The 22,974-nt window shown below is 43.0% G+C and overlaps 3 protein-coding genes across 55 annotated transcripts in view; 2 read left to right on the top strand and 1 right to left on the bottom strand.

Moving 5' to 3' along the window:
- The window catches only part of LOC118392150 (desmocollin-2-like), a 115,427-nt gene that overhangs the window by 55,750 nt on the left and 36,703 nt on the right, over nt 1-22,974 (bottom strand). The gene's annotated exons all lie outside the window — the stretch shown is intronic.
- LOC118392136 (collectrin-like) lies at nt 2,532-6,863 on the top strand. 3 transcript variants are annotated; one of them, XM_035783795.1, is made up of 7 exons: nt 2,532-2,594; nt 4,144-4,222; nt 4,854-4,912; nt 5,126-5,211; nt 5,642-5,758; nt 6,004-6,198; nt 6,289-6,863. In XM_035783795.1, the coding sequence occupies exons 1-7, from the start codon at nt 2,547-2,549 to the stop codon at nt 6,419-6,421; spliced, it is 717 nt and encodes a 238-aa protein (XP_035639688.1). In that variant the 5' UTR covers nt 2,532-2,546; the 3' UTR covers nt 6,422-6,863. The 3 variants fall into 3 exon arrangements, with proteins under 3 accessions (XP_035639688.1, XP_035639706.1, XP_035639697.1); XM_035783813.2 differs by lacking the exon at nt 2,532-2,594 and adding an exon at nt 3,812-3,955; XM_035783804.2 differs by lacking the exon at nt 2,532-2,594 and adding an exon at nt 3,869-4,032.
- Nucleotides 15,443-22,831, top strand: LOC118392159 (magnesium-dependent phosphatase 1-like). 50 transcript variants are annotated; one of them, XM_052459437.1, is made up of 13 exons: nt 15,443-15,927; nt 16,141-16,204; nt 16,355-16,462; nt 16,640-16,747; nt 17,002-17,087; nt 18,629-18,716; nt 18,830-18,872; nt 19,034-19,164; nt 19,551-19,593; nt 19,812-19,855; nt 20,209-20,251; nt 20,296-20,469; nt 20,596-22,831. In XM_052459437.1, the coding sequence occupies exons 1-13, from the start codon at nt 15,894-15,896 to the stop codon at nt 20,626-20,628; spliced, it is 999 nt and encodes a 332-aa protein (XP_052315397.1). In that variant the 5' UTR covers nt 15,443-15,893; the 3' UTR covers nt 20,629-22,831. The 50 variants fall into 50 exon arrangements, 46 of the variants coding, with proteins under 46 accessions (XP_052315397.1, XP_052315392.1, XP_052315393.1 ...); XM_052459432.1 differs by having other exon boundaries at nt 20,296-20,426; nt 20,509-22,831; XM_052459433.1 differs by lacking the exon at nt 19,812-19,855 and adding an exon at nt 20,122-20,165 and having other exon boundaries at nt 20,296-20,426; nt 20,509-22,831.

Genomic DNA, 22,974 nt, shown 5'->3' on the forward strand with positions numbered 1-22,974 from the left:
ATGCGTCCCTGTCCTGTCCTCAAGAGTCCGTGTGTAATGTGTGTGCGTCCCTATCTTCAGGGGAGTTGTGGCCGAACTGCCGGCTAGCACCTGTGGCTAGGAGTATCCTGTTGTGACAGTGTTCTGGATGATCAAAGTGAGTGTGTGTGTGAGAGATATCCTGTATGGGGCCCAACCTGTTTTACTATGAAAATACGTTGTCCCAGCTATAGTAGTGTAATGTCACCTACATAAGAATTAGCAGTCCTCTACAATATCCATATGATTAATATACGATTTTGTGATTGAAATTAAGACCCCATCCTCGGTAGCCTCTTCCAGCAGGCTATCGGGCAACAGAAGCACTTCTTAACTCTAATTCGCCTCGCTATTCATGTTATTATATACATTAGTCTGTCAATATGAACTAAGCAAGCTTGCCTAAGCTATTGTAGGCTATCAGGGGCTATAGGCTACCTGCGATTAACATAACTAAACCAAATTGAATTACAATCATAAACTCTGATTTTAGTAGGCCTAGCCTATGCCTATTGAAATGACATGTCAATATCGTTAATAGGCCATATATAATAGTTTGTATAACAACGGCACAATCACCAGAAAATAGTTTTAACATTATTTTGACGTTCGTCCAAGTGCTTCTTGCACAGAGATTTCGAGATGATCTGTCCAATTTTCATCCATCAAACTCTCCTATTGGATTTATCTATAGTTATGCACATACACATACGGGATTAATTTACAATCATAGCAGTCAAACTAGTTAAATCAACATCCATTGATGGAACATTATCTGGCGACATATTGAAATTCCTTTATTAGTAACGGTTAGCTCGCAATAATTAGACCAATTATTTTAATGGAAAACCAAATTTAGCTTCTTATGTCGTTACAAATGACTTTGATATTCCTTCTGAATTAATTTGCTCGATAACGTAATGGAAAAAGGGTTCATTGGCTAAATGTGGCAACTCGTCTTGCTGCAGCAAAAACAATGTGGGCAAGGTTTTGAGTAGTCATTGCGAGTAAAGTCTTAGCTATACCTGGCAACCCTGGTAGGGCAGTTCCGGACGTGCGATTCTTCGAATGTGCTGTTCCGGACATGCGATATCGGCTTCTTGACATCATCATCATGATGCTGGAGACAATAAACAGGAAAATAGCCTACAAAGAACTCTCGTCATACAAAGTTGAATACCAGTAAATTATATATCAAACTCACGGAAATCCCTAGTTAGTTGCAGTAGCAGTGCGTGAGTAAAATCACTGGGGAAGCCAAGCAAGAATAAAAAAACATATTATAGCCAATGGGTTGTTATAATTGTGTTGTTTGCTCTAAAACCTGTTAGTTCATATGGCTTGTTATATAGGCCTAAGGCCGATACAATATGAAGACGCTGGCAGAATAATTCACACCTTTGTTTCTTCACAAAACCAGAGAGCAACCACTGTTGGGTGAAGTGCACAAAGCTTATTGCATGTAACAAACATTTACATGACCTACAGCATGGTCAGGTAAGTTAATGTTCCCAACATTTTCAGACCACTAAACAACTATTGATTTAAAACCACGGAGAGGTACCACAAGTTTCAAAGAAAATAGGAGCTGCCTCCACTATTCCAGCACCATTTCAACTTCAACATTTCAACATAATCAAATAATCTATGCATAGTCTAATACAATGACAACTAAAATATAGCAAAAACAATTTAGTCCAATCAACTTAAGCTAAATATGATGTGGCTGTCCATGGTTCTGATTTGTGTGTTTGTGCATGCGTGTGTGTGTGTGTTTGTGCAAGTAGAAAAACATGTTGACTTGCCCTACTTGTAGAGAAATGCCAATGCCATCCTCCTATCTTTCATTTTGAAAAATGGTCTCTGTCATACAGTTCAAGCTTTTATTTTATGTTGTCCCGCTACCTGGCTAAAATGCTTGTTCGCTAGCCTAAATTAATTTCATGTTCATCGTTAGCTAGTTAACATTAGCCTTCTACATCTAGCTACATATTGAACTTTCATCCTGTCCAACTAGGGGCACAATGTATGAATTTATGGTTTGATCAGAATCGCCTTAATAGTCATCGGCCAGTACGGAGAATTAACTAAAACCACAAGTGCAAATCCTTATCTCCATTGCTAATTTAGAAAAGGTACCATTTTAGCAAGCTAGCAACTGGAGGACAACAACACCATGAGATGCAACAATTCAAGTTGTTTCTGTCAATGAAATAAGCTCTCAATGCAATGTGATTGGAGAGAAGCCAAATCCAAACTGGCTTCCCTTAACACTTTTTTTTTGGCGCGCCAAAAAAGAAGACCATTCATAGTTGAGTTTACTCAGTTTAGCTGAATGCTGATTGGCTTTTATTATTTATTTTTATCAAGGGAGGCCAAATGCTTGCTGGTTTCCCTTGCATGCAATGCTACTGGTGGCAACAATCTCATTCTCTTTTGGACAAGACAGCATCAGATAGATGGCCTACACATGCAGAGACAGAGGGGCGCTGAATGAAAATTATGAAACACAGAGAGATGAAAGATAAATGATTTCATATGTTTTTTGGGGAAGTCTGGCTTTATCAGGAATCAAGGTAAGACCCAAGTGTAGACTGTGTGACGTAACAATGATTATTGTAACAGCAGGGGCAGGCAAACAAGAGGTCAAGGTAGGGAGGAGAATCCAGAGTAGAGGCCAAGGTACAGGACGGCAGTCAGGGTCAGGCGCAGGCAGTGGTCAGGCGGGCGGGTACAGGGTCAGGGCAGGCAAGGGTCAAAAACCAGGAGGACGAGAAAAGAGAAACTGGAACAAGCAGGAGCTGAGACCCAAAATGATGGTAGGCTTGAACAAATGAGACGAACTGGCAACAGACAGACAGAAAACACAGGTAGATATACACAAGGGATAATGGGGAAGATGGGCGACACCTGGATGAGTGTGGAAGCAAGCACAAGGACAGGTGAAACAGATTAGAGCGTGACAGGCTTCCCCTGGCATCCACGAATACATGTCACTGGTTAGTTGAGCATGCATAGGCTACAGACTTAATATACCTCAGTGGCTACAGAGCATGAAGTCTATTCTACAATTGTCCTGCAGGGACTCCTCAACTTCAAACTGCAAAATGCACACCAACCCCAGTTTTATGTTCAAGAGACGAGTTCAACCAGCAATATATCTTTCAATAAAATGATTTCAGTATAATTTCTGATGGGTGTTTCCTGTATGGTGAAATACCCTAGCATTTTATGAGAGCAAAGCTCATTTACTGATAATGCATTATTGTATGTCTTGTATTCATGAGCTAACAAGGAAGCTTCACCCGGAGTCTGTATTACATTTAATATGCTTCTGAATGTTCTTCCTAAATAGATTTGCAATCAGCTAATTTGATGTTAATAGCCAGCAATTATATTATTTTGTCTGGCCAAATTCCCCTTAGGCTCTACCCTTGTTGAGGGATCTGAATTTGATCACTCGGTTGTCGCTGAGAATTTTCCTGTGCCGCATGATTGACATAAATTCACTGAAACCCTGCAATAACACACGGTTATATTAACAGTATTGCACTTTTCAAGTAGCCTGATTTTGGCCAGCTAATAGCCTAACCACTGATCAAGCAACATTACATCAGAGGAAAAGTGTGACTGGACTAAACGTTAAGATCCTGTTGCTGCATGATTATTGTGCTGCAACAATACTGGTCATTTTAAGATCCCATCTGTGCAGTAAAGCAGGCCCACTGGGTAAACAAAACAAGACTGGGTCTGTGTGTTTATCTTCCCGAGGTCTGCCTCCCTCTCACATTATCAAACCTCTTCCAATTCTCTGAGGCTTGGACAAATAGTGCTGACACTGCTGCGCACGCACTGCTGTTCTCACATCATTCTGCTCTTTGGGCAGGCTATCTGTACTGTTGGTGACAACTGTTATAGGGCTGTTACATTTTTAAAGGTGGGCAGGGAGAGTTTTAGCTAGCAGCTGTGTGTGTCATAGTTTAACCAATAAAACCTGGTAGTGGCCACCCCAAGGTCTGTTTGATTCCATTGTTGGACTGCTCCTTCAACTTTAATGTCTGACCACTGGGACTTTGACTGAGCCAGCAGCACAGCTTTCACTCTTAGTTCTGTTCTTATCCTCAGGAGGGGATGTTGGTGTGGATCCTGTTTCTGCTCTGCCAGGTGGGCGCACCTGCTCTGGCACAAGACCTCTGCCAGCGCGGTGAGTGACTCAGAGTAGCTAGGTTTATAAGACGCTCACATCCTCATAGCTGGAATTACTTGGTGTTTGGTTTTTATTATTTAGTTTGTAAGTATTACAATTTGTACAATACCAGTGTATTGCTTCCCTGAATGTTTGTTTCAGCTAATATTCCAATAGTTTAATGTAGGGAGAAAGACAGATTAATATGTCAGCTGATCAGAGTCTTGAGGAAGAAGGTACTGGTTGTGAGTGTTTTCATGACTTCAAATGGTCTACACAGGATGTTGTTATCTTGTCTTTGCATTAAATGTGGCTAGTTTAACAGCAGCGAGTGCCTGAGTGGGCAGAGGGCGAACACGCAGTAAATATGAAAATACTTTATGGTTTGTGGTACAGATAGTGTCCTTCATACTGTCCTGATAAAGAACTGTGAGACTAGGTGAGCAGGGTGTCCTATTCACTGTTTGTTTAGTTGGTGTCATGTTTTTTAGTTATTATACAGTTTATATAAACCGATGTGACTCAAGTCAACATCTTCGTGACTTATTAGACTAGACTATTGTATGCTGTTTCATGGTGTCTAAAACATTGAGCATACAATATTTGAGGTAGGGGAGAGAGATAAAAAAAACTGTTATTCTCTCTGTAGATGCTCCAAACGGCTACAAAGTGCGCATCAGCCTCAAAACTGCTTTGGGAGAGGATGCTGTGAGTACTATGCTTACCAAAAGATACAGCAGATTATTCAATTATTTTCAGAAATGTTCTCTGAAATCAGTGATATGCTCTAAAATACAGAAGGGGTCCTATCGATCAAGAGCTTTGAAATACTATTCATTTATTATTTTCAACATTATCAACACAGAAAAATGTGTTTGAATATTGTGATTGGTGATGAGATTATACTTTTTTTGTCTGCAGTATGAATGGAATCAGAGTGAAATGTTCTTTTTCCAAGCTACTATGGCCTTTGCCTTGAGGAGGCACTTCCAAATGGAAACATACAAGTAAGAATATCTACAGTGCCGAATAATGTCTGACACATTATTTAATCAGTCGCTGTTTGAACTCAATACAAAGCACATGCTACAGTACATCAGCATGTAGTACATTATACATTGGGTTGTTTGAGCCCTGAATGCTGATTGGCTGACAGCCGTGGTATATCACTGTATACCACAGGTATGACAAAATGTTTATTTTTACTGCTCTAATTAAGTTGGTAGGCAGTTTATAATAGTAATAAGGCACCTCGGGGGTTTGTTGTATATGGCCAAATATGTTTTTTCACTTCTTAAAAAAAAGGTTTATTTCCAGCCTTCCTGTGAGCATGTTTTATGACTTCTGTTTAAGTCAATAAAATTGTCTTCCTGGTGTGTTGTGTAATGCTGTCATCATGGCATTTCTGGCATTATGATGTTTGTGGGACTTTTCCAGTGTCGACAACATTATCCTGTGTGTTCAGACTTCGAGGGTGTCCTTCTGGTTTGTGGTGACATCACCAGACAACACCACCATGCTTATTCCTAAGGCAGATGTGGAGAAAGCTGTGAGGTAATGCTCTGGTATACTTTAAAATAAAATGTTCTGGTCTACACCTGTAGATAAAACTAAAGTAAGAAAATGAACATAAGCATCCACCTGAATACCTTATAAAACAGAAAATAGATATTATGCTTACAATGTGAAACACAAGGCAAGCGGTATTTAGACAGATTCAAGTACAGTTTGAGATAACAGACCTATAAAAGAAGAGATGTACTATCTGGACCTAAATTAACCCCTTCTATAACCAACAGGATGTCAAGGCATCGCATCAACAATGCCTTCCTCCTGTCAGATAGGACCCTGGAGTTTCTAGGCATCTACCCTACACTAGCAGCGCCAGTCAACCCTGACACCCCTCCTTGGCTCATCGTGTTTGGAGTGGTCATAGGTGCTGTGTGTGCTGGAATCATTGCCCTGCTCGTATCCTCTCTGCTTCAAAAGAGACGGTGAGTCCACCCTTTGACAATACTTCAGTCTTTCTGTTCATAATGATATGTTGGTTATTTAACTGGTGTTGATGGTTCATCTTGATCTAGGAAAGAGAAAGGGATGACAGAGGATGGGCAGGATGAAGAGGACATGCAGGTGAAAGGAGTGGAGAATGGCATCAACCTGGATGGCACTTACAATAGAGGATTCACAGATGATGATCGCTTTACAAAGCTGTAAAGGCTTTTCCGGTACAATGCTGCCAACTAAGCACTCCAAAGACCCTTTTATGCACTGTGTCTACAGTAAAACAGACTCTAGCCGCGAGGTAAATAAATAAGTGAAAAGAACAGTAAGACGTGTAGCCTTCAACCAATGTGAATTCAATGTGAAATCAACAAAACATGTCACCATGACATTGGATTTAGGTTAAAAGTTTTGTGGGAAAAAAAATACAAAATTCCCTTATGTTGATGACTTTTTAAAAATCCAATCAGTTTTCCACATTGATTTAACTTCATCACATTGAATGTTTGTGGAATCAACAACGTTGATTCAAGCAGTTTTTGCCCAGTGGGTTCAATCCAATTGTAAATGTATGAAAAGGTGTATTGCATATTTGTTTATACTCAATGAATGAATAAACATTATCTCAGTGGTAGTTTATAAATCAAGCACAAGATTATATGGTTGGGTTTCCTTTTTCCTTTATTTTTGTGGTAGGCTATATGGCGAATATCACAATTCAGTTACAGTTGAAGTCGGAAGTTTACATACACCTCAGCCAAATACATTTAAACTCAGTTTTTAAACTCAGACATTTAATCCTAGTAAAAAATTCCCTGTCTTAGGTCAGTTAGGATCACCACTTTATTTTAAGAATGTGAAATGTCAGAATTATAGTAGAGAGAATGAGTTCTTTCAGCTTTTATTTATTCTATCACATTCCCAGTGGGTCAGAAGTTTACATACACTCAATTAGTATTTGGTAGCATTGCCTTTAAATAGTTTAACTTGGGTCAAACATTTCGGGTAGCCTTCCACAAGCTTCCCACAATAAGTTGGGTGAATTTTGGCCCATTCCTCCCGACAGAGCTGGTGTAACTGAGTCAGGTTTGTAGGCCTCCTTCCTCGCACACGCTCTTTCAGTTCTGCCCACCAATTTTCTATAGGATTGAGGTCAGGGCTTTGTGATGGACACTCCTTGACTGTGTTGTCCTGAAGCCATTTTCCCACAACTTTGGAAGTATGCTTGGGGTCATTGTCCACTTGGAAGACCCATTTGCGACCAAGCTTTAACTTCCTGACTGATGTCTTGAGATGTTGCTTCAATATATCCACATAATTTTCCTACCTCATGATGCCATCTATTTTGTGAAGTGCACTAGTCCCTCCTGCAGCAAAGCACCCCCACAACATGATGCTGCCATCCCCGTGCTTCACAGTTGTGATGGTGTTCTTCGGCTTGCAAGCCTCCCCCTTTTTCCTCCAAACATAACGATGGTCATTATGGCCAAACAGTTATATTGTTGTTTCATCAGACCAGAGGACATTTCTCCAAAAAGTATGGTCTTTGTCCCCATGTGCATTTGCAAACCGTAGTCTGGCTTTTTATGGTGGTTTTGGAGCAGTGGCTTCTTCCTTGCTGAGCGGCCTTTCAGGTTATGTCGATAAAGGACTCGTTTTTACTGTGGATATATAGATACTTTGTACCGGTTTCCTCCAGCATCTTCACGGGGTCCCTTGATGTTGTTCTGGGATTGATTTGCACTTTTCGCACAAAAGTACATTCATCTCTAGGGGACAGAACGCGTCTCCTTCCTGAGCAGTATGATGGCTGCGTGATCCCATGGTGTTTATACTAGGCGGCAGGTAGCCTAGTGGTTAGTGCGTTGGACTAGTACACCGAAATGGTTGCGAGATTGAATCCCCGAACTGACAAGGTAAAAATATGTTGTTCTGCCCCTTAACAAGGTAGTTAACCCACTGTTCCTAGGCTGTCATTGAAATAAGAATTTGTTCTTAACTGGCTTGCCTAGTTAAAATAAAATAAATACTTGCGTACTATTGTTTGTACAGGTGAACGTAGTACCTTCAGGCAATTAATTGAAAATTGCTCCCAAGGATGAACCAGACTTGTGGAGGTCTACAAAACTTTTTCTGGGGTCTTGGCTGATTTCTTGTTATTTTCCAATAATGTCAAGTTTGAAGGCAGGTCTTGAAATACAGCCACAGGTACACCTGTGACTTAAATGGTGTCAATTAGCCTATCAGAAGCTTCTAAAGCCATGACATCATTTTCTGGAATTTTTCAAGCTGTTTAAAGGCACAGTCAACTTGGAGTATGTAAACTTCTGACCCACTGGAATTGTGATACAGTGAAATAATCTGTAAACAATTGTTGTAAAAATTACTTGTGTCATGCACAAAGTAGATGTCCTAACCAACTTGCCAAGACTATAGTTTGTTGACAAGAAATAAGTGGAGAGGTTGAAAAACAAGTTAATGACTCCAACCTAAGTGTATGTAAACTTCCAACTTCAACTGTACAGTATGGGTTATCCATGGCTTTAGTTAAGCATTTCTGCAAACCAAGGAGGTGACAATGGTCTACCATTTTAATATTGTCAAAACTGTGAAATTATAGAAAGAATCCATAAGCATGTTCATTTAGAGATCATGAATGCTTCTTCTCAGTGATCGCAGATCTGAAAATAATCCAAAGGGAGCAACAGTTCAATAAATGTATTTGAGAGGGAGGAAAACCCCACGATAATTGATTTAACTAAGAAATGCATGTAGTTAAGTGTTAAACGCCTATTAATGTTTTTTACTGCTTGTTTTGCACAATGTGAACCACTGGAGAAGAACACGTGAACAGATTGGTTTAAACTTTAAATAGGTTTTATAGTGGATGTTCTAGTAGTTTGACATAATGGCCATTTTGATATTACTGTAGATTGCTAAATTATGGATTTAGATGGAACCTCTCTAGTTTGTTGAGATTAAAGCAAATTAAACTTCATTAAGGACTTGAGCTTCCAATTGGCTCATATATCCCCCTCTGTTACTATTCCCCAGGTCGCTGCTGTAAATGAGAATGTGTTCAGTCAATTTACCTGGAAATTTAAAAAAAAAAATGTTACCTCTATTCAGCTACAGCATACGACGAAAGATTATGGGCACATGATGCAACACACATTCAGTCAATGCCTGCAATTACACATGCATAAGGGGTAGATGTGGGGTCAGCTGTACAGGCGGCGACAAATGCGACAACGCCCTGAAACGTGGTAGGCCACCAAAAGCATTGTCGCAGAAAGGCCAGGGTCCGCCGGGAGCCTGGGTGGCAGGAATGGGCCCACTCCAGGACAGCGGAGCGGACAGCATCAGGCACGAACATCCGGTTATCTGGGACTCCCCCAGGGTACGGCTGGGACCTGTTTCCCAGCTGAATCTCGTCACCAGGCTCGAGCTGGGAAGGATGGTCTTGGGCTCCGGGGTGGTAGCTGTGGGGTTATAGCGGCGAGACAGAATATCTGGCTTGAAGGAGAGGGAAGAGTTGAACCGGATAAACAACAGGGCCCATCTCAATTGCCTGGAGTTGAGGCACTTGGCGGTGCGGAGATACCCCAGGTTTTTGTGGTTGGTCCACACAATGAATGAATGTTCCGCCCCGTCGCGCCAGTGCCTCCATTCCTCCATCTTCATTGCGAGAAGCTCCTGATTCCCCATATCGTAATTCCTCACTGTGGTGGAAGAAGGCGGCACGGGTTGCAGTTTAAGGTCCAGTGCAGAATGTTGGGACAGAACAGACCACACTCCGAAGCATCGACCTCCACCACGAACTGACGGGAAGGGTCCAGATGAACCAGGATCATAGTGAAGCGGTGTTTAAGGTCCCTGAACGCCCTGTCTGTGGCCATAGACCACGTGAACGGAACCTTGGTAGAGGTAAGGGCAAACAGGGGGAGGCTAAGGTGCTGTAACCCTGGATTAAGTGGCGAAAAAATTGGCGAACCCCAGGAAGCATCACAGCTGTACCCTGGACGAAGGCTGAGGCAAATCCACCACCACTTTCACCTTCTCGGGATCCATCTTGACGCTCCCAGCAGAGATGTTGTAGCCCAGAAAGGGAATGGTGGAGCGTTGGAACATTTTTCCGCCTTAACAAACAATTGGTTCTCCAGAATGCGCTGGAGATCCTGCCGGACATGGAGCTAGTGTTCTTGGGGAGAGTGAGAGAAGACGAGGATGTCATCAATGTAGACGAAGACGAACCGGTTCAGCATGTTGCGGAGAACGTCATTCACCAGACCCTGGAACACAGCAGGGGCGTTGGTGAGACCAAAGGGCATGACCAGATATTCGTAGTGGCCGCTGGCCGTGTTGAAGGCGGTCTTCCACTCGTCCCCCTCTCGTATCTGCACCAGGTGGTAGGCATTATGTAGATCCAACTTGGAGAACACAGTGGCCCCTTCGGAGTTGTCAGGTCCCGACAGTGAGTACAGACGCCCTCTGGGCAGTGTGGTGCTAGGGAGAAGGTGGGCGTGGCAGAACCGACTCCAGCCCATGATGACACCCGTAGACCAGTTGATGAGTGAGCTGTGTCGCTGGAGCCAGGAGAATTCCAAAACCATGGGGATCTGGGGGGAATTGTTGAGCAGGAACTGAATGATCTTGCTGTGATTCCCTGACACCCGTAGGTTGATGGGATTGGTGTTATGGGTGACCTGGCCCATAGAGGGCCCATCCAATGCTCCAACATCCATGGGAATGGAGAGGGGCTGTTCAGCTCGGAAGCCAGTGTCGCGTCCAAAAAGCTCTCATCGGCCCCAGAGTCAATGAAGACCCGAAGAGATTTGGACTGTTTTCCCCACAGCAGAATGACATGAAAAGGGGTGCGAGTAAGGGAAGCAGAAAAGTTCCTCATATGGCCCACAAGAGTACTCGCTCCTACCGGTAAGCCTGGTCTTTTACTGAGCACGAGGACACAAAATGACCAAAAGTCCCGCAATACAGACAGTTCCTTGTGCTGATCCGGTGTTGCCGTTCCGCTGGCGACAGCCCAGCCCTGCCTAGTTGCATGGGCTTGGGAAACAGTGCCTCAGCCCTCCACTGTAATTCTCGAGGAAGGTCAGGATATCTCAGGTGCTCTCGGCCACGGGACCGCCGGTGACTTCCGGGATGACTTGGAGGCAAGGTGGAATCCCTGGACGTAGGAGTGAAATCGAATTTCCTCTCCATTCGTCATTCCCGCAGTCGCCCATCGATGCAGATGGTCAAAGCGATGAGGGAGTCAAAATCTGTGGGTAACTCCCGAGCCGCAAGCTCGTCCTTAACCTCCTCCGAGACGCAGTGCAGGAACATGTCGAACAGTGCTTCCGGGTTCCACACACTCTCCGCTGCCAAAGTACAGAAATCCACCGCATAGTCGGCCACAGTGTGGGCGTCCTGCCGGAGCAAGATTAGCTTCCGGGCAGCTTCTCTCCTGGAGAACGGGGCATCAAAGACCTTCCTCACCTCTCTCACAAACCCCTCCAGGCTCGCACATACGGCCGGCTGCTGTTCCCATATGGTAGTAGCCCAGGTGAGAGCCCTTTCAGACATCAGCGTGATGAGGTAGGCTATTTTGGAGCAGATCCAATGGGAAGGAGGAGGGCTGAAGCTCGAAAATGGGGGCACACTGAGCTAAAAACGCCCAACAGGTGATTGGCTCTCCATCTATCACCATACTTTTTGCCTTACCTCTCTAACCTTACTACATTTGCACACACTGTACATATATTTTTCTATCGTGTTTTTGACTGCATGTTTGTTTATCCCATGTGTAACTCTGTTGTTGTTTTTGTCGCACTGCTTTGCTTTATCTTGGCCAGGTCGCAGCTGTAAACTGGCCTACCTGGTTAAATAAGAAAGTAAAATCAGGTATGAAGGTTAAGACCCAAATGCAGACCACATCAAATAAACAATAGTTTAATATTCCAACAGGGGCAGCCAATAGACAGGTCAAGGCAGGCAGATGTCAGTAAACTAGAGGTGGGGCAATGGTACCAGGCAGCAGGCGGGCTCAGGGTAAGGCAGAGGTCGATAATCCAGAGGGGGGCAAAGGTACAGGTCGGCAGGCATACTCAGGGGCAGGCAGGTGGCCTCGGAGTCAGGACAGGCAAGGGTCAAAACCAGGAGGACGAGAAAAGAGAGACTGGAAAAAGCAGGCGCTGTGACACAAACTGCTGGTTGACTTGAACAAACAAGACGAACTGGCAACAGACAAACAGAGAACACGGGTATAAATACACAGGGGATAATGGGGAAGATGGGCAACACCTGGAGGGGGGTGGAAACAATCACAAAGACAGGTGAAACAGATCAGGGTGTGAAAAAATGGGTGGCAATTAACTTCCTACAACCTCTAATGGTTAGGTATTCTACCAGTTTCAGCTCTGGTAATGGAACACACAAGGGCCTTAGATTTGTTGAATCAAATGTAGCATCAGCAACTAAAGCAGCTTGCAACAACCTCAAGTGTGGCGCTCAAGTGCCTTTGATCCTTCTCCAGAAAGGACATGTTACAAAGGGAAAGCTTCTGTGAGTCATTTGTTTGAGAACATTCTGTTCACTGGCTGAATTGTTTTCTTCCCACATCATAGCCACTTCTTATTCTAGACACAAGGGGGAGGTTTTAGCCATGCGGTCAGAACATACAGTTGTTTAGGACATACAGTTGTTTTAGCTATATATGTGTAATATGAGCCAAGGTCGATTAGATGGTCCTTTGCCAAGGCAGCAGCTACTCTTCCTTGGGTCCAGCCAAATTAAGGCTGTTACAATTGTATAAAAAATTACAATACATTTCACAACACATTAAGTGTGTGCCACTACTCTACAACACACAATCCATGTGTATGTGTGTGTATAGTGCTTATATTATCACGTTTGCAGTCTTATTATGGCTATTCATTTGATAGATAAGGGGATAACTTCCACCTCCAAAGCATGTATTGTAGGCCTACGGAGACCATCGACAGACTGAAGTATGACCTCTGCTGGTCGATAAGTGTATACCGAAGATGGTTTAGCTAAAGTGTGGAAAGATCTCAATTGAATACTCCTCTCTCCTTGTCTCCTTCTCAAAACCAATTAGATTCCCTCAGATTACACAGACCCAAAAATAATTTGAAAACAAATCCAATCTTGATAAACTCCCACATCTATTACATGAAATACCACAGTGTGTAATCACAAAAAAGGGCAACCAGTGAAGCACAAACACCAATGTAAATACAACCTATATTTATCTGTTTATATATTTTCCCCTTTTGTACTTCAATTATTTGCTCATTTTTACAACCAATAATATAACATTTGACATGTCTATTCTTTTAAAACGTTTGTGAGTGTAATGTTTACTGTTAATTTCTGATAGTTTATTTCCCTTGTTAAATTTATTTTTGTCTATTTTCTATTTCACTTGCTTTGGCAATGTAAACATTTTTCCCATGCCAATAAAACCATTTGAATTTAATTGAAAGACAAAGGTCCCTTCCCTCTGACCTTCTCCTCCAATGGGTTCTGAAAAGAAGAGAGGAAGCTTCATATCTGTTGCCAAACCCACTGGCTCCAGGTCATCTATAAATCGTTGCTAGGTAAAGCCCCTCCATATCTCAGCTCACTGGTCACCATAGCAGCACCCACCCGCAGCACGCGCTCCAGCAGGTATATTTCACTAGTCACCCCCAAAGCCAATTTCTCCTTCGGCTGCCTTTCCTTCCAGTTCTCTGCTGCCAATGACTGGAACTAACTAACAAAAATCACTGAAGCTGGAGACTCATATCTCCCTCACTAGCTTTAAGCACCAGCTCACAGATCACTGCACCTGTACGTAGCCTATCTGTAAATAGCCCATCCAACTACCTCATCACCATATGGTTATTTATTTGATTTATATATTTTTTTTCTTCCCCTTTGCACCATTTATTGTATTATTGTATTTATTTTGCTCCTTTGCACCCCAGTACCACTACTTGCACACTCATCTTCTGCACATCTATCATCCCAGTGTTTAATTTGCCATACTGTAATAATTTCGCCACTATGACCTATGTATTGCCTCACCCCTCTAATCCTACCTCATTTGCACACACTGTATATATAGACTTTCTCTATTGTATTTATTGACTGTATGTTTGTTTATTTCATGTGTAACTCTGTGCTATATGTGTCGAACTGCTTTGCTTTATCTTGACCAGGTCGCAGTTGTAAATGAGAACTTGTTCTCAACTAGCCTACCTGGTTAAATAAAGGTGAAATAAATAAAACATGTAAAAAAGGACACCCCATTGGACTTTGAATGGAGGACCGTATAGACAGATAAATAGTAATTGCGTATTTTTGTAGGCACTAACTCTACCATGGTTCATTGGACAAAGCCTATGATGAAACTGATATGCGTTTTATAGGGTTTTTGGATAAACGCTGAAAATAAGGTATGTGGTAAACACAGGCATCGGATATTTTATACATTTTGCTCTATGAGATTATCTTCATCAGTTAACGTCACTTTTTGTGAATTAAGGCTTCATAATTAATAATGGTAATGTAAACTGACTGCTATTATCTCATAGAAACCGTATAATATCTCCTAAGCATGTGTTAACCTCGTACCTTATTTTCTGCGTTTATTTCAAATCCCCATTCATTTTTTTCCCATAGGGATGGCGGAACGAACCAGAGGTAACTATTTTTCGGGTTTCAGGACTCCAAACTGGCGAGGTCACGCCCCACCAAACTGGCCGTAGTCCAATCGCGTTCACGTTGTCATTCTGCATCACGCGGTTGCTAAGCAAATCGTCCCGCAAGTCCTTCTCAAAGTCAGGGTATGAGTAGATAAACCTGACTATTTTCATCGAAAGTACGCAATGTCACTATTCAAAAACGACACGACATTACAGATAAGTTAAATATCTTACATATCGGAAAATATTTGTAATGTTGTACTTGTTGTTCACGAAATTCATGCTAATGTTGGGTTTTTGAGCGAGCGCTCAGTGTTGATCCGAGCGTTCTGACCTCAAAAAGGGTGCGTTCGTAAATTCGCTCTGTCTATCTACTCCGATTTCAGAGCACTCTCGCCTGAGTGTGCCTGAGCGCAGAATAACTGATGAATTTACGAACATACCAAAGGCAGTCAAGCGCCCAATGTAACTGACTAAAGTTGGATAGCCTACTAGTTTTTTTTTTTTTTTTTTTTTTTTTTTTGGGGGGGGGGGGTTGATAGCTTGCGAACGTAAATTACTTCCAGACATTGAGAACACTTCACAATTTTGCTCGCCATAGCATAACTAGTTAGGCTGTGTTCATGTTATCTAGAGCGTTAGTGGCTGTAACTGTGTTGCAAGCAACAATTTAATTCCGTTTTTTGTCAACCTTTACTGACACATGTCATATTCAAAGGATGTTTTGCGTTCGTAAATTCATCAGTTAATCTGTGCTCTGGCAGATACGATTCCAATGTAGTTTCCCCATCTCCTCAAAGTATCACTGGTATAGCTACCAATGTGATCTATTTGTACTTTTACTTCCGCATCTAGATCTTCTGAGCACATAACCACAACTACCACACTGTATGTAGCTAGCTTGTCGTATATTTTACGATTATCAGGGTCAGTTAGCTACTAGAGAATTGAAACAGTTACTGCTTAACTCAGGAAATATGTCCAAACCAAAGTTTGTTGTGTTTGACCTGGGTAAGTTGAAAATATAACTACTGTAACGTTAGCTAGCTAACTTTATCTAGCTATGTAGCTAGCTAGCAATGCTATGAGAATGAAGACTCAACAAATAGCATACCTTGCAAAGCAGAACAAGAATATTGTTACAGCTAAAGTAGCTTGTCTGGCTGTCTGTCATGTGTTTCTGTCATCCTCCATCATCTCTGTTTTGTTTTTTCCTTATCTCAGATTATACTCTTTGGCCCTTCTGGGTGAATAGCTATGTGGACCCACAATTTCACAAAGACAAAGAGTGAGTTTATTGGTTAAAATCTTGTTGAGTATCAAGCTAATGATGGCTTTAGGCTATATCTTTCTCTAAATCCTCTCCCTTCCAACTCTTACACACATCAGCCATGTCTTTTCAAATTTCAAATAATATCTCATCTGCCTTTCCCGACAGGGGAGTGGTGTTGAATGCAAGGAGGGAGAAAATCCAACTGTTCCCCGAAACAGTGGACATATTGACTTCTCTACATGACCAAGGGATCCAGATTGGAGTGGCATCACGGTCAGTTCATACAGTGATCAACGAATTGTAAAACAAAATCATGCTATATTATAATCTGATTAAAAATGTTTTTAATGTAAAATGTGTTTAGACAACGGGCATTTCTGTTTTTAGCCTCTTGATGATTGTTTGAAATAACATGCCATTATAAATCAACATTTTATTTATATTTCTCAGCACAGATGAGGTAGATGGAGCCAATCAGCTGTTGTCCCTCTTCAATCTCAACCAATACATATCCTTCAAGGAAATATACCCGGGGTCAAAGGTCCCTCACTTCAAAAAGTAAGTGTCTGAATTTGAGATTGTCGTGTTCACGTGCTAGTTGGAACTAGGAAACTCTGACATTTCTGACTGGTTGTAGTTAATCACGTGCCACGTTTAAACAAATTAGCAAATGTGAAATTTCTAGCATGTGAATGCAGCGTTAACGACCACGACCACTGGACGATTCTTCTGTGAGGATGGAAGTTTGTGTTCATGTCTGGCCGTGAAAGAGTGTTTATAGTAGAACTCACTCTCATTGTGTCTTTGTTCAGGCTCCAGGCAGACAGTGGATTCAAATTCAGTGAGATGATGTTCTTTGATGACGAACACAGGAACATCACAGCAGTCAGCCGACTAGGTACAACTTTCATAACTTTCCACCTCAACTCAAACCAATTTATAATTTCATAAAGTCCACTTTAACTTCGTAAAGTCATTAAAATGCATGCACAACAGGGAAGGTCAAAATATAGATGATTTAAAATGATTCCATATCATGAGTTGACCATGGACATTGACATGACATCTGTTTTGAAGTATAGCAAATTAGCAAGTACTGTATATTGCATAAACCATTCGCACCAAAAGGAGATAACAACACAAGTACTTTAACTTACCCTGAACTCTGGTTTCTCTCTCAGGTGTGCACTGTGTTCTGGTCCCTGAACTCTGATTTCTCTCTCAGGTGTGTACTGTGTTCTGGTCCCTGAACTCTGGTTTCTCTCTCAGGTGTGCACTGTGTTCTGGTCCCTGAACTCTGGTTTCTCTCTCAGGTGTGCACTGTGTTCTGGTCCCTGAACTCTGATTTCTCTCTCAGTTGTGTACTGTGTTCTGGTCCCTGAACTCTGCTTTCTCTCTCAGGTGTGTTCTGGTCCCTGAACTCTGGTTTCTCTCTCAGTTGTGCACTGTGTTCTGGTCCCTGAACTCTGGTTTCTCTCTCAGTTGTGCACTGTGTTCGGTCCCTGAACTCTGGTTTCTCTCTCAGGTGTGCACTGTGTTCGGTCCCTGAACTCTGGTTTCTCTCTCAGGTGTGTTCTGGTCCCTGAACTCTGGTTTCTCTCTCAGTTGTGCACTGTGTTCGGTCCCTGAACTCTGGTTTCTCTCTCAGGTGTGTTCTGGTCCCTGAACTCTGGTTTCTGATGCACTGTGTTCTCCCTGAACTCTGGTTTCTCTCTCAGGTGTGCACTGTGTTCAGTCCCTGAACTCTGGTTTCTCTCTCAGGTGTGTTCTGGTCCCTGAACTCTGGTTTCTCTCAGTTGTGCACTGTGTTCTGGTCCCTGAACTCTGGTTTCGGTCCCTGAACTCTGGTTTCTCTCTCAGTTGTGCACTGTGTTCTGGTCCCTGAACTCTGGTTTCTCTCTCTGGTCCCTGAACTCTGGTTTCTGCACTGTGTTCTGGTCCCTGAACTCTGGTTTCTCTCTCAGTTGTGCAACTCTGGTTTCTCTGTTGCTGTGTCCCCTGAACTCTGGTTTCTCTCTCAGGTGTGCACTGTGTTCTGGTCCCTGAACTCTGGTTTCTCTCTCAGGTGTGCACTGTGTTCTGGTCCCTGAACTCTGGTTTCTCTCAGTTGTGCAGGTGTCCCTGAACACTGTGTTCTGGTCCCTGAACTCTGGTTTCTCTCTCAGTTGTGTGCACTGTGTTCTGGTCCCTGAACTCTGGTTTCTCTCTCAGTTGTGCACTGTGTTCTGGTCCCTGAACTCTGGTTTCTCTCACTGTGTTCTGTCCCTGAGGTTTCTCTCTCAGTGTGCACTGTGTTCGGTCCCTGAACTCTGGTTTCCTCTCTGTGCTCAGGTTTCTCTCTCAGTGTGTGCACTGTGTTCTGGTCCCTGAACTCTGGTTTCTCTCTCTCAGTTGTGCACTGTGTTCCCTGAACTCCCTGAACTCTGGTTTCTCTCTCAGGTGTGCACTGTGTTCTGGTCCCTGAACTCTGGTTTCTCTCTCAGGTGTGCACTGTGTTCTGGTCCCTGAACTCTGGTTTCTCTCTCAGGTTCTGGTCCCTGAACTCTGTTCTCTCTCAGTTGTGCACTGGTCCCTGAACTCTGGTTTCTCTCTCAGTTGTGCACTGTGTTCTGTGTCCCTGAACTCTGGTTTCTCTCTCAGGTGTGCACTGTGTTCGGTCCCTGAACTCTGGTTTCTCTCTCAGGTGTGTTCTGGTCCCTGAACTCTGCTTTCTCTCTCAGTTGTGCACTGTGTTCGGTCCCTGAACTCTGATTTCTCTCTCGGGTGTGTTCTGGTCCCTGAACTCTGATTTCTCTCTCAGTTGTGCACTGTGTTCTGGTCCCTGAACTCTGGTTTCTCTCTCAGTTGTGCACTGTGTTCTGGTCCCTGAACTCTGGTTTCTCTCTCAGGTGTGCACTGTGTTCGGTCCCTGAACTCTGGTTTCTCTCTCAGTTGTGCACTGTGTTCTGGTCCCTGAACTCTGGTTTCTCTCTCAGGTGTGCACTGTGTTCTGGTCCCTGAACTCTGGTTTCTCTCTCAGGTGTGCACTGTGTTCTGGTCCCTGAACTCTGGTTTCTCTCTCAGGTGTGCACTGTGTTCGGTCCCTGAACTCTGGTTTCTCTCTCAGTTGTGCACTGTGTTCTGGTCCCTGAACTCTGGTCCCTGAACTCTTTTCTCTCTCAGTTGTGCAACTGTTTCTCTCTCAGTGTCTGTGTTCCCCTGAACTGGTTTCTGGTTTCTCCCTGAACTCTGGGTGTGTGTGTTCTGGTCCCTGAACTCTGGTTTCTCTCTCAGTTGTGCACTGTGTTCTGGTCCCTGAACTCTGGTTTCTCTCTCAGATGTGCACTGTGTTCTGGTCCCTGAACTCTGGTTTCTCTCTCAGGTGTGCACTGTGTTCGGTCCCTGAACTCTGGTTTCTCTCTCAGGTGTGTGTGTTCACTGTGTTCTGGTCCCTGAACTCTGGTTTCTCTCTCAGGTGTGCACTGTGTTCTGGTCCCTGAACTCTGGTTTCTCTCTCAGGTGTGCACTGTGTTCTGGTCCCTGAACTCTGGTTTCTCTCTCAGGTGTGTTTTCTCCCAGGTTTCTGTGTGCACTGTGTTGGTCACTGTGTTCACTGGTCCCTGAACTCTGGTTTCTCTCTCAGTTGTGCACTGTGTTCTGGTCCCTGAACTCTGGTTTCTCTCTCAGGTGTGCACTGTGTTCTGTGTTCTGGTCCCTGAGTCCCCTGAACTCTGGTTTCTCTCTCAGTTGTGCACTGTGTTCTGGTCCCTGAACTCTGGTTTCTCTCTCAGTTGTGCCCTGACTGTGTTCTGGTCCCTGAACTCTGGTTTCTCTCTCAGTTGTGCACTGTGTTCTGGTCCCTGAACTCTGGTTTCTCTCTCAGTGTGTGAACTCTGGTTTCTCTCTCAGGTGTGCACTGTGTTCTGGTCCCTGAACTCTGGTTTCTCTCTCAGTTGTGCACTGTGTTCTGGTCCCTGAACTCTGGTTTCTCTCTCAGGTGTGCACTGTGTTCGGTCCCTGAACTCTGGTTTCTCTCTCAGGTGTGTACTGTGTTCGGTCCCTGAACTCTGGTTTCTCTCTCAGGTGTGCACTGTGTTCTGGTCCCTGAACTCTGGTTTCTCTCTCAGGTGTGCACTGTGTTCTGGTCCCTGAACTCTGGTTTCTCTCTCAGTTGTGCACTGTGTTCGGTCCCTGAACTCTGGTTTCTCTCTCAGTTGTGCACTGTGTTCTGGTCCCTGAACTCTGGTTTCTCTCTCAGGTGTGCACTGTGTTCGGTCCCTGAACTCTGGTTTCTCTCTCAGGTGTGTGTTCTGGTCCCTGAACTCTGGTTTCTCTCTCAGGTGTGCACTGTGTTCGGTCCCTGAACTCTGGTTTCTCTCTCAGGTGTGCACTGTGTTCTGGTCCCTGAACTCTGGTTTCTCTCTCAGGTGTGCACTGTGTTCTGGTCCCTGAAGGAGTGACTATGAAATTAGTCAATGAAGCGCTTCTGCAGTTCTCCCAGGGTGCAAAATGAGGACTTGAGGACAGAGTTGATGCAATACATACAGTGCCTTGCAAAAGTATTCATCCCCCTTGGTGTTTTTCCTATTTTGTTGCATAACAACCTGTAATTTAAATGGATTTTTATTTGGATTTCATGTAATGGACATACACAAAATAGCCCAAATTGCTAAAGTGAAATGGAAAAAATGACAGAAAAGTGGTGCTTGCATATGTATTCACCCCCTTTGCTATGAAGCCCCTAAATAAGATCTGGTTCAACCAATTACCTTCAGAAGTCACATAATTACTTAAATAAAGTCCAAGCTAAGTGTCACATAATCTGTCAAATGATCTCAGTATATATATATACACCTGTTCTGAAAGGCCCCAGAGTCTGCAACACCACTAAGCAAGGGGCACCACCAAGAAAGCGGCACCATGAAGACCAAGGAGCTCTCCAAACAGGTCAGGGATAAAGTTGTGAAGAAGTGCAGATCAGGGTTGGGTTATAAAAAAAATATCTGAAACTTTGAACATCCCACGGAGCACCATTAAATCCATTATTAAAATATGGAAAGAATATGGTACCACAACAAACCTGCCAAGAGAGGGCCGCCCACCAAAACTCACGGACCAAGGCAACAAAGAGACCATAGATAACCCTGAAGGAGCTGCAAAGCTCCACAGCAGAGATTGGAGTATCTGTCTATAGGACCACTTTAAGCCGTACATTCCACAGTGCTGGGCTTTATGGAAGTGTGACCAGAAAAAAGCCATTGCTTAAAGAAAGAAATAAGCAAACACGTTTGGTGTTCACCAAAAAGGCATGTGGGAGACTCCCCAAACATATAGAAGAAGATTTTCTGGTCAGATGAGGCTAAAATTGAGCTTTTTGGACAGCAAGGAAAACACAATGTGTGGCGCAAACCCAACACCTCTCATCACCCCGACCCCAGCATCCCCACAGTGAAGCGTGGTGGCAGCATTAGGCTGTGGGGATGTTTTTCATCGGCAGGGACTGGGAAATTGGTCAGAATTGAAGGAATGATGGAGGGCACTAAATACAGGGAAATTCTTGAGGGAAACCTGTTTCAGTCTTGCAAAGATTTGTGACTGGGATGGAGGTTCACCTTTCAGCAGGGCAATACCCTAAGCATACTGCTAAAGCAACACTCAAGTGGTTTAAGGGGAAACATTTAAATGTCTTGGAATGGACTAGTAAAAGCCCAGACGTCAATCCAATTGAGAATCTGTGGTTCTGACTTAAAGATTCTTTATCCCTTTACACTTGTGTGTATAAGGTAGTAGTTTTGGAATTGTTAGGTTTGATTACTCGTTGGTTATTACTGCATTGTCGGAACTAGAAGCACAAGCATTTCACTACACTCACATTAACATCTGCTAACCATGTGTATGTGACAAATACATTTGATTTGATTTTGATTTGAAGATTGCTCTACACCAGCGGAACCCATCCAACTTGATGGAGCTGGAGCAGTTTTGCCTTGAAGAATGGACAAAAATCCCAGTGGCTAGATGTGCCAAGCTTATAGAGACATACCCCAAGAGACTTGCAGCTATGATTGCTGTAAAAGGTGTCTCTAGAAAGTATTGAGTTTGCGGGGGTGAATTGGTATGCACGCTCAAGGCAAAAAATGTTTTGTCTTATTTCTTTTTTGTTTCACAATAAAAAATATTTAGCATCTTCAAAGTGGTAGGCATGTTGTATAAATCAAATGATTCAAACCCCCCAAAAATCGATTTTAATTCCAGATTGTAAAGCAACAAAATAGGAAAAAATGCTACAGGGTGTGAATACTTTTGCAAGCCACTGTATACTTTACCTCTTGGGACATTGTTGTACTGCCACAAACCTGATTCATATAGCATTTTTTTTTAACTCCAGGCTGTGATCTCAAACCTCATTACTTCACTTCATTCAATGTTTGAGAAGATGGACGAATGTTTTCTTCATGGCTTTTTATGTGTATAATCAACGATACTTCAAGGGTGGCCAGGGCCAGAGCAATCAATATGTTATAAATGTATTGAATTGGAATTCAAGGTACATGAAATAATGTTCTCTGTCTTGTTTTTTAATTTGACCAATTATATTATGCTTATTATTACTGTTGCAGAGAAAATATTTAAAAAAATATATATACTTTAAAAAAAAATGAATATAGCTGGCTTCATTTTGTCTTATTGCCATATGAATTTATTCTCTATTCCATATTAACTGTACATAGTTGTGGTATTTAAAAACAATTTTTTTTAACCTTTATTTAACTAGGCAACAAATTCTTATTTTCAATGACTGCCTA

The sequence above is a fragment of the Oncorhynchus keta genome, chromosome 1 (assembly GCF_023373465.1).
Source record: "Oncorhynchus keta strain PuntledgeMale-10-30-2019 chromosome 1, Oket_V2, whole genome shotgun sequence".
Classification (NCBI taxonomy): Eukaryota; Metazoa; Chordata; class Actinopteri; order Salmoniformes; family Salmonidae; genus Oncorhynchus; species Oncorhynchus keta.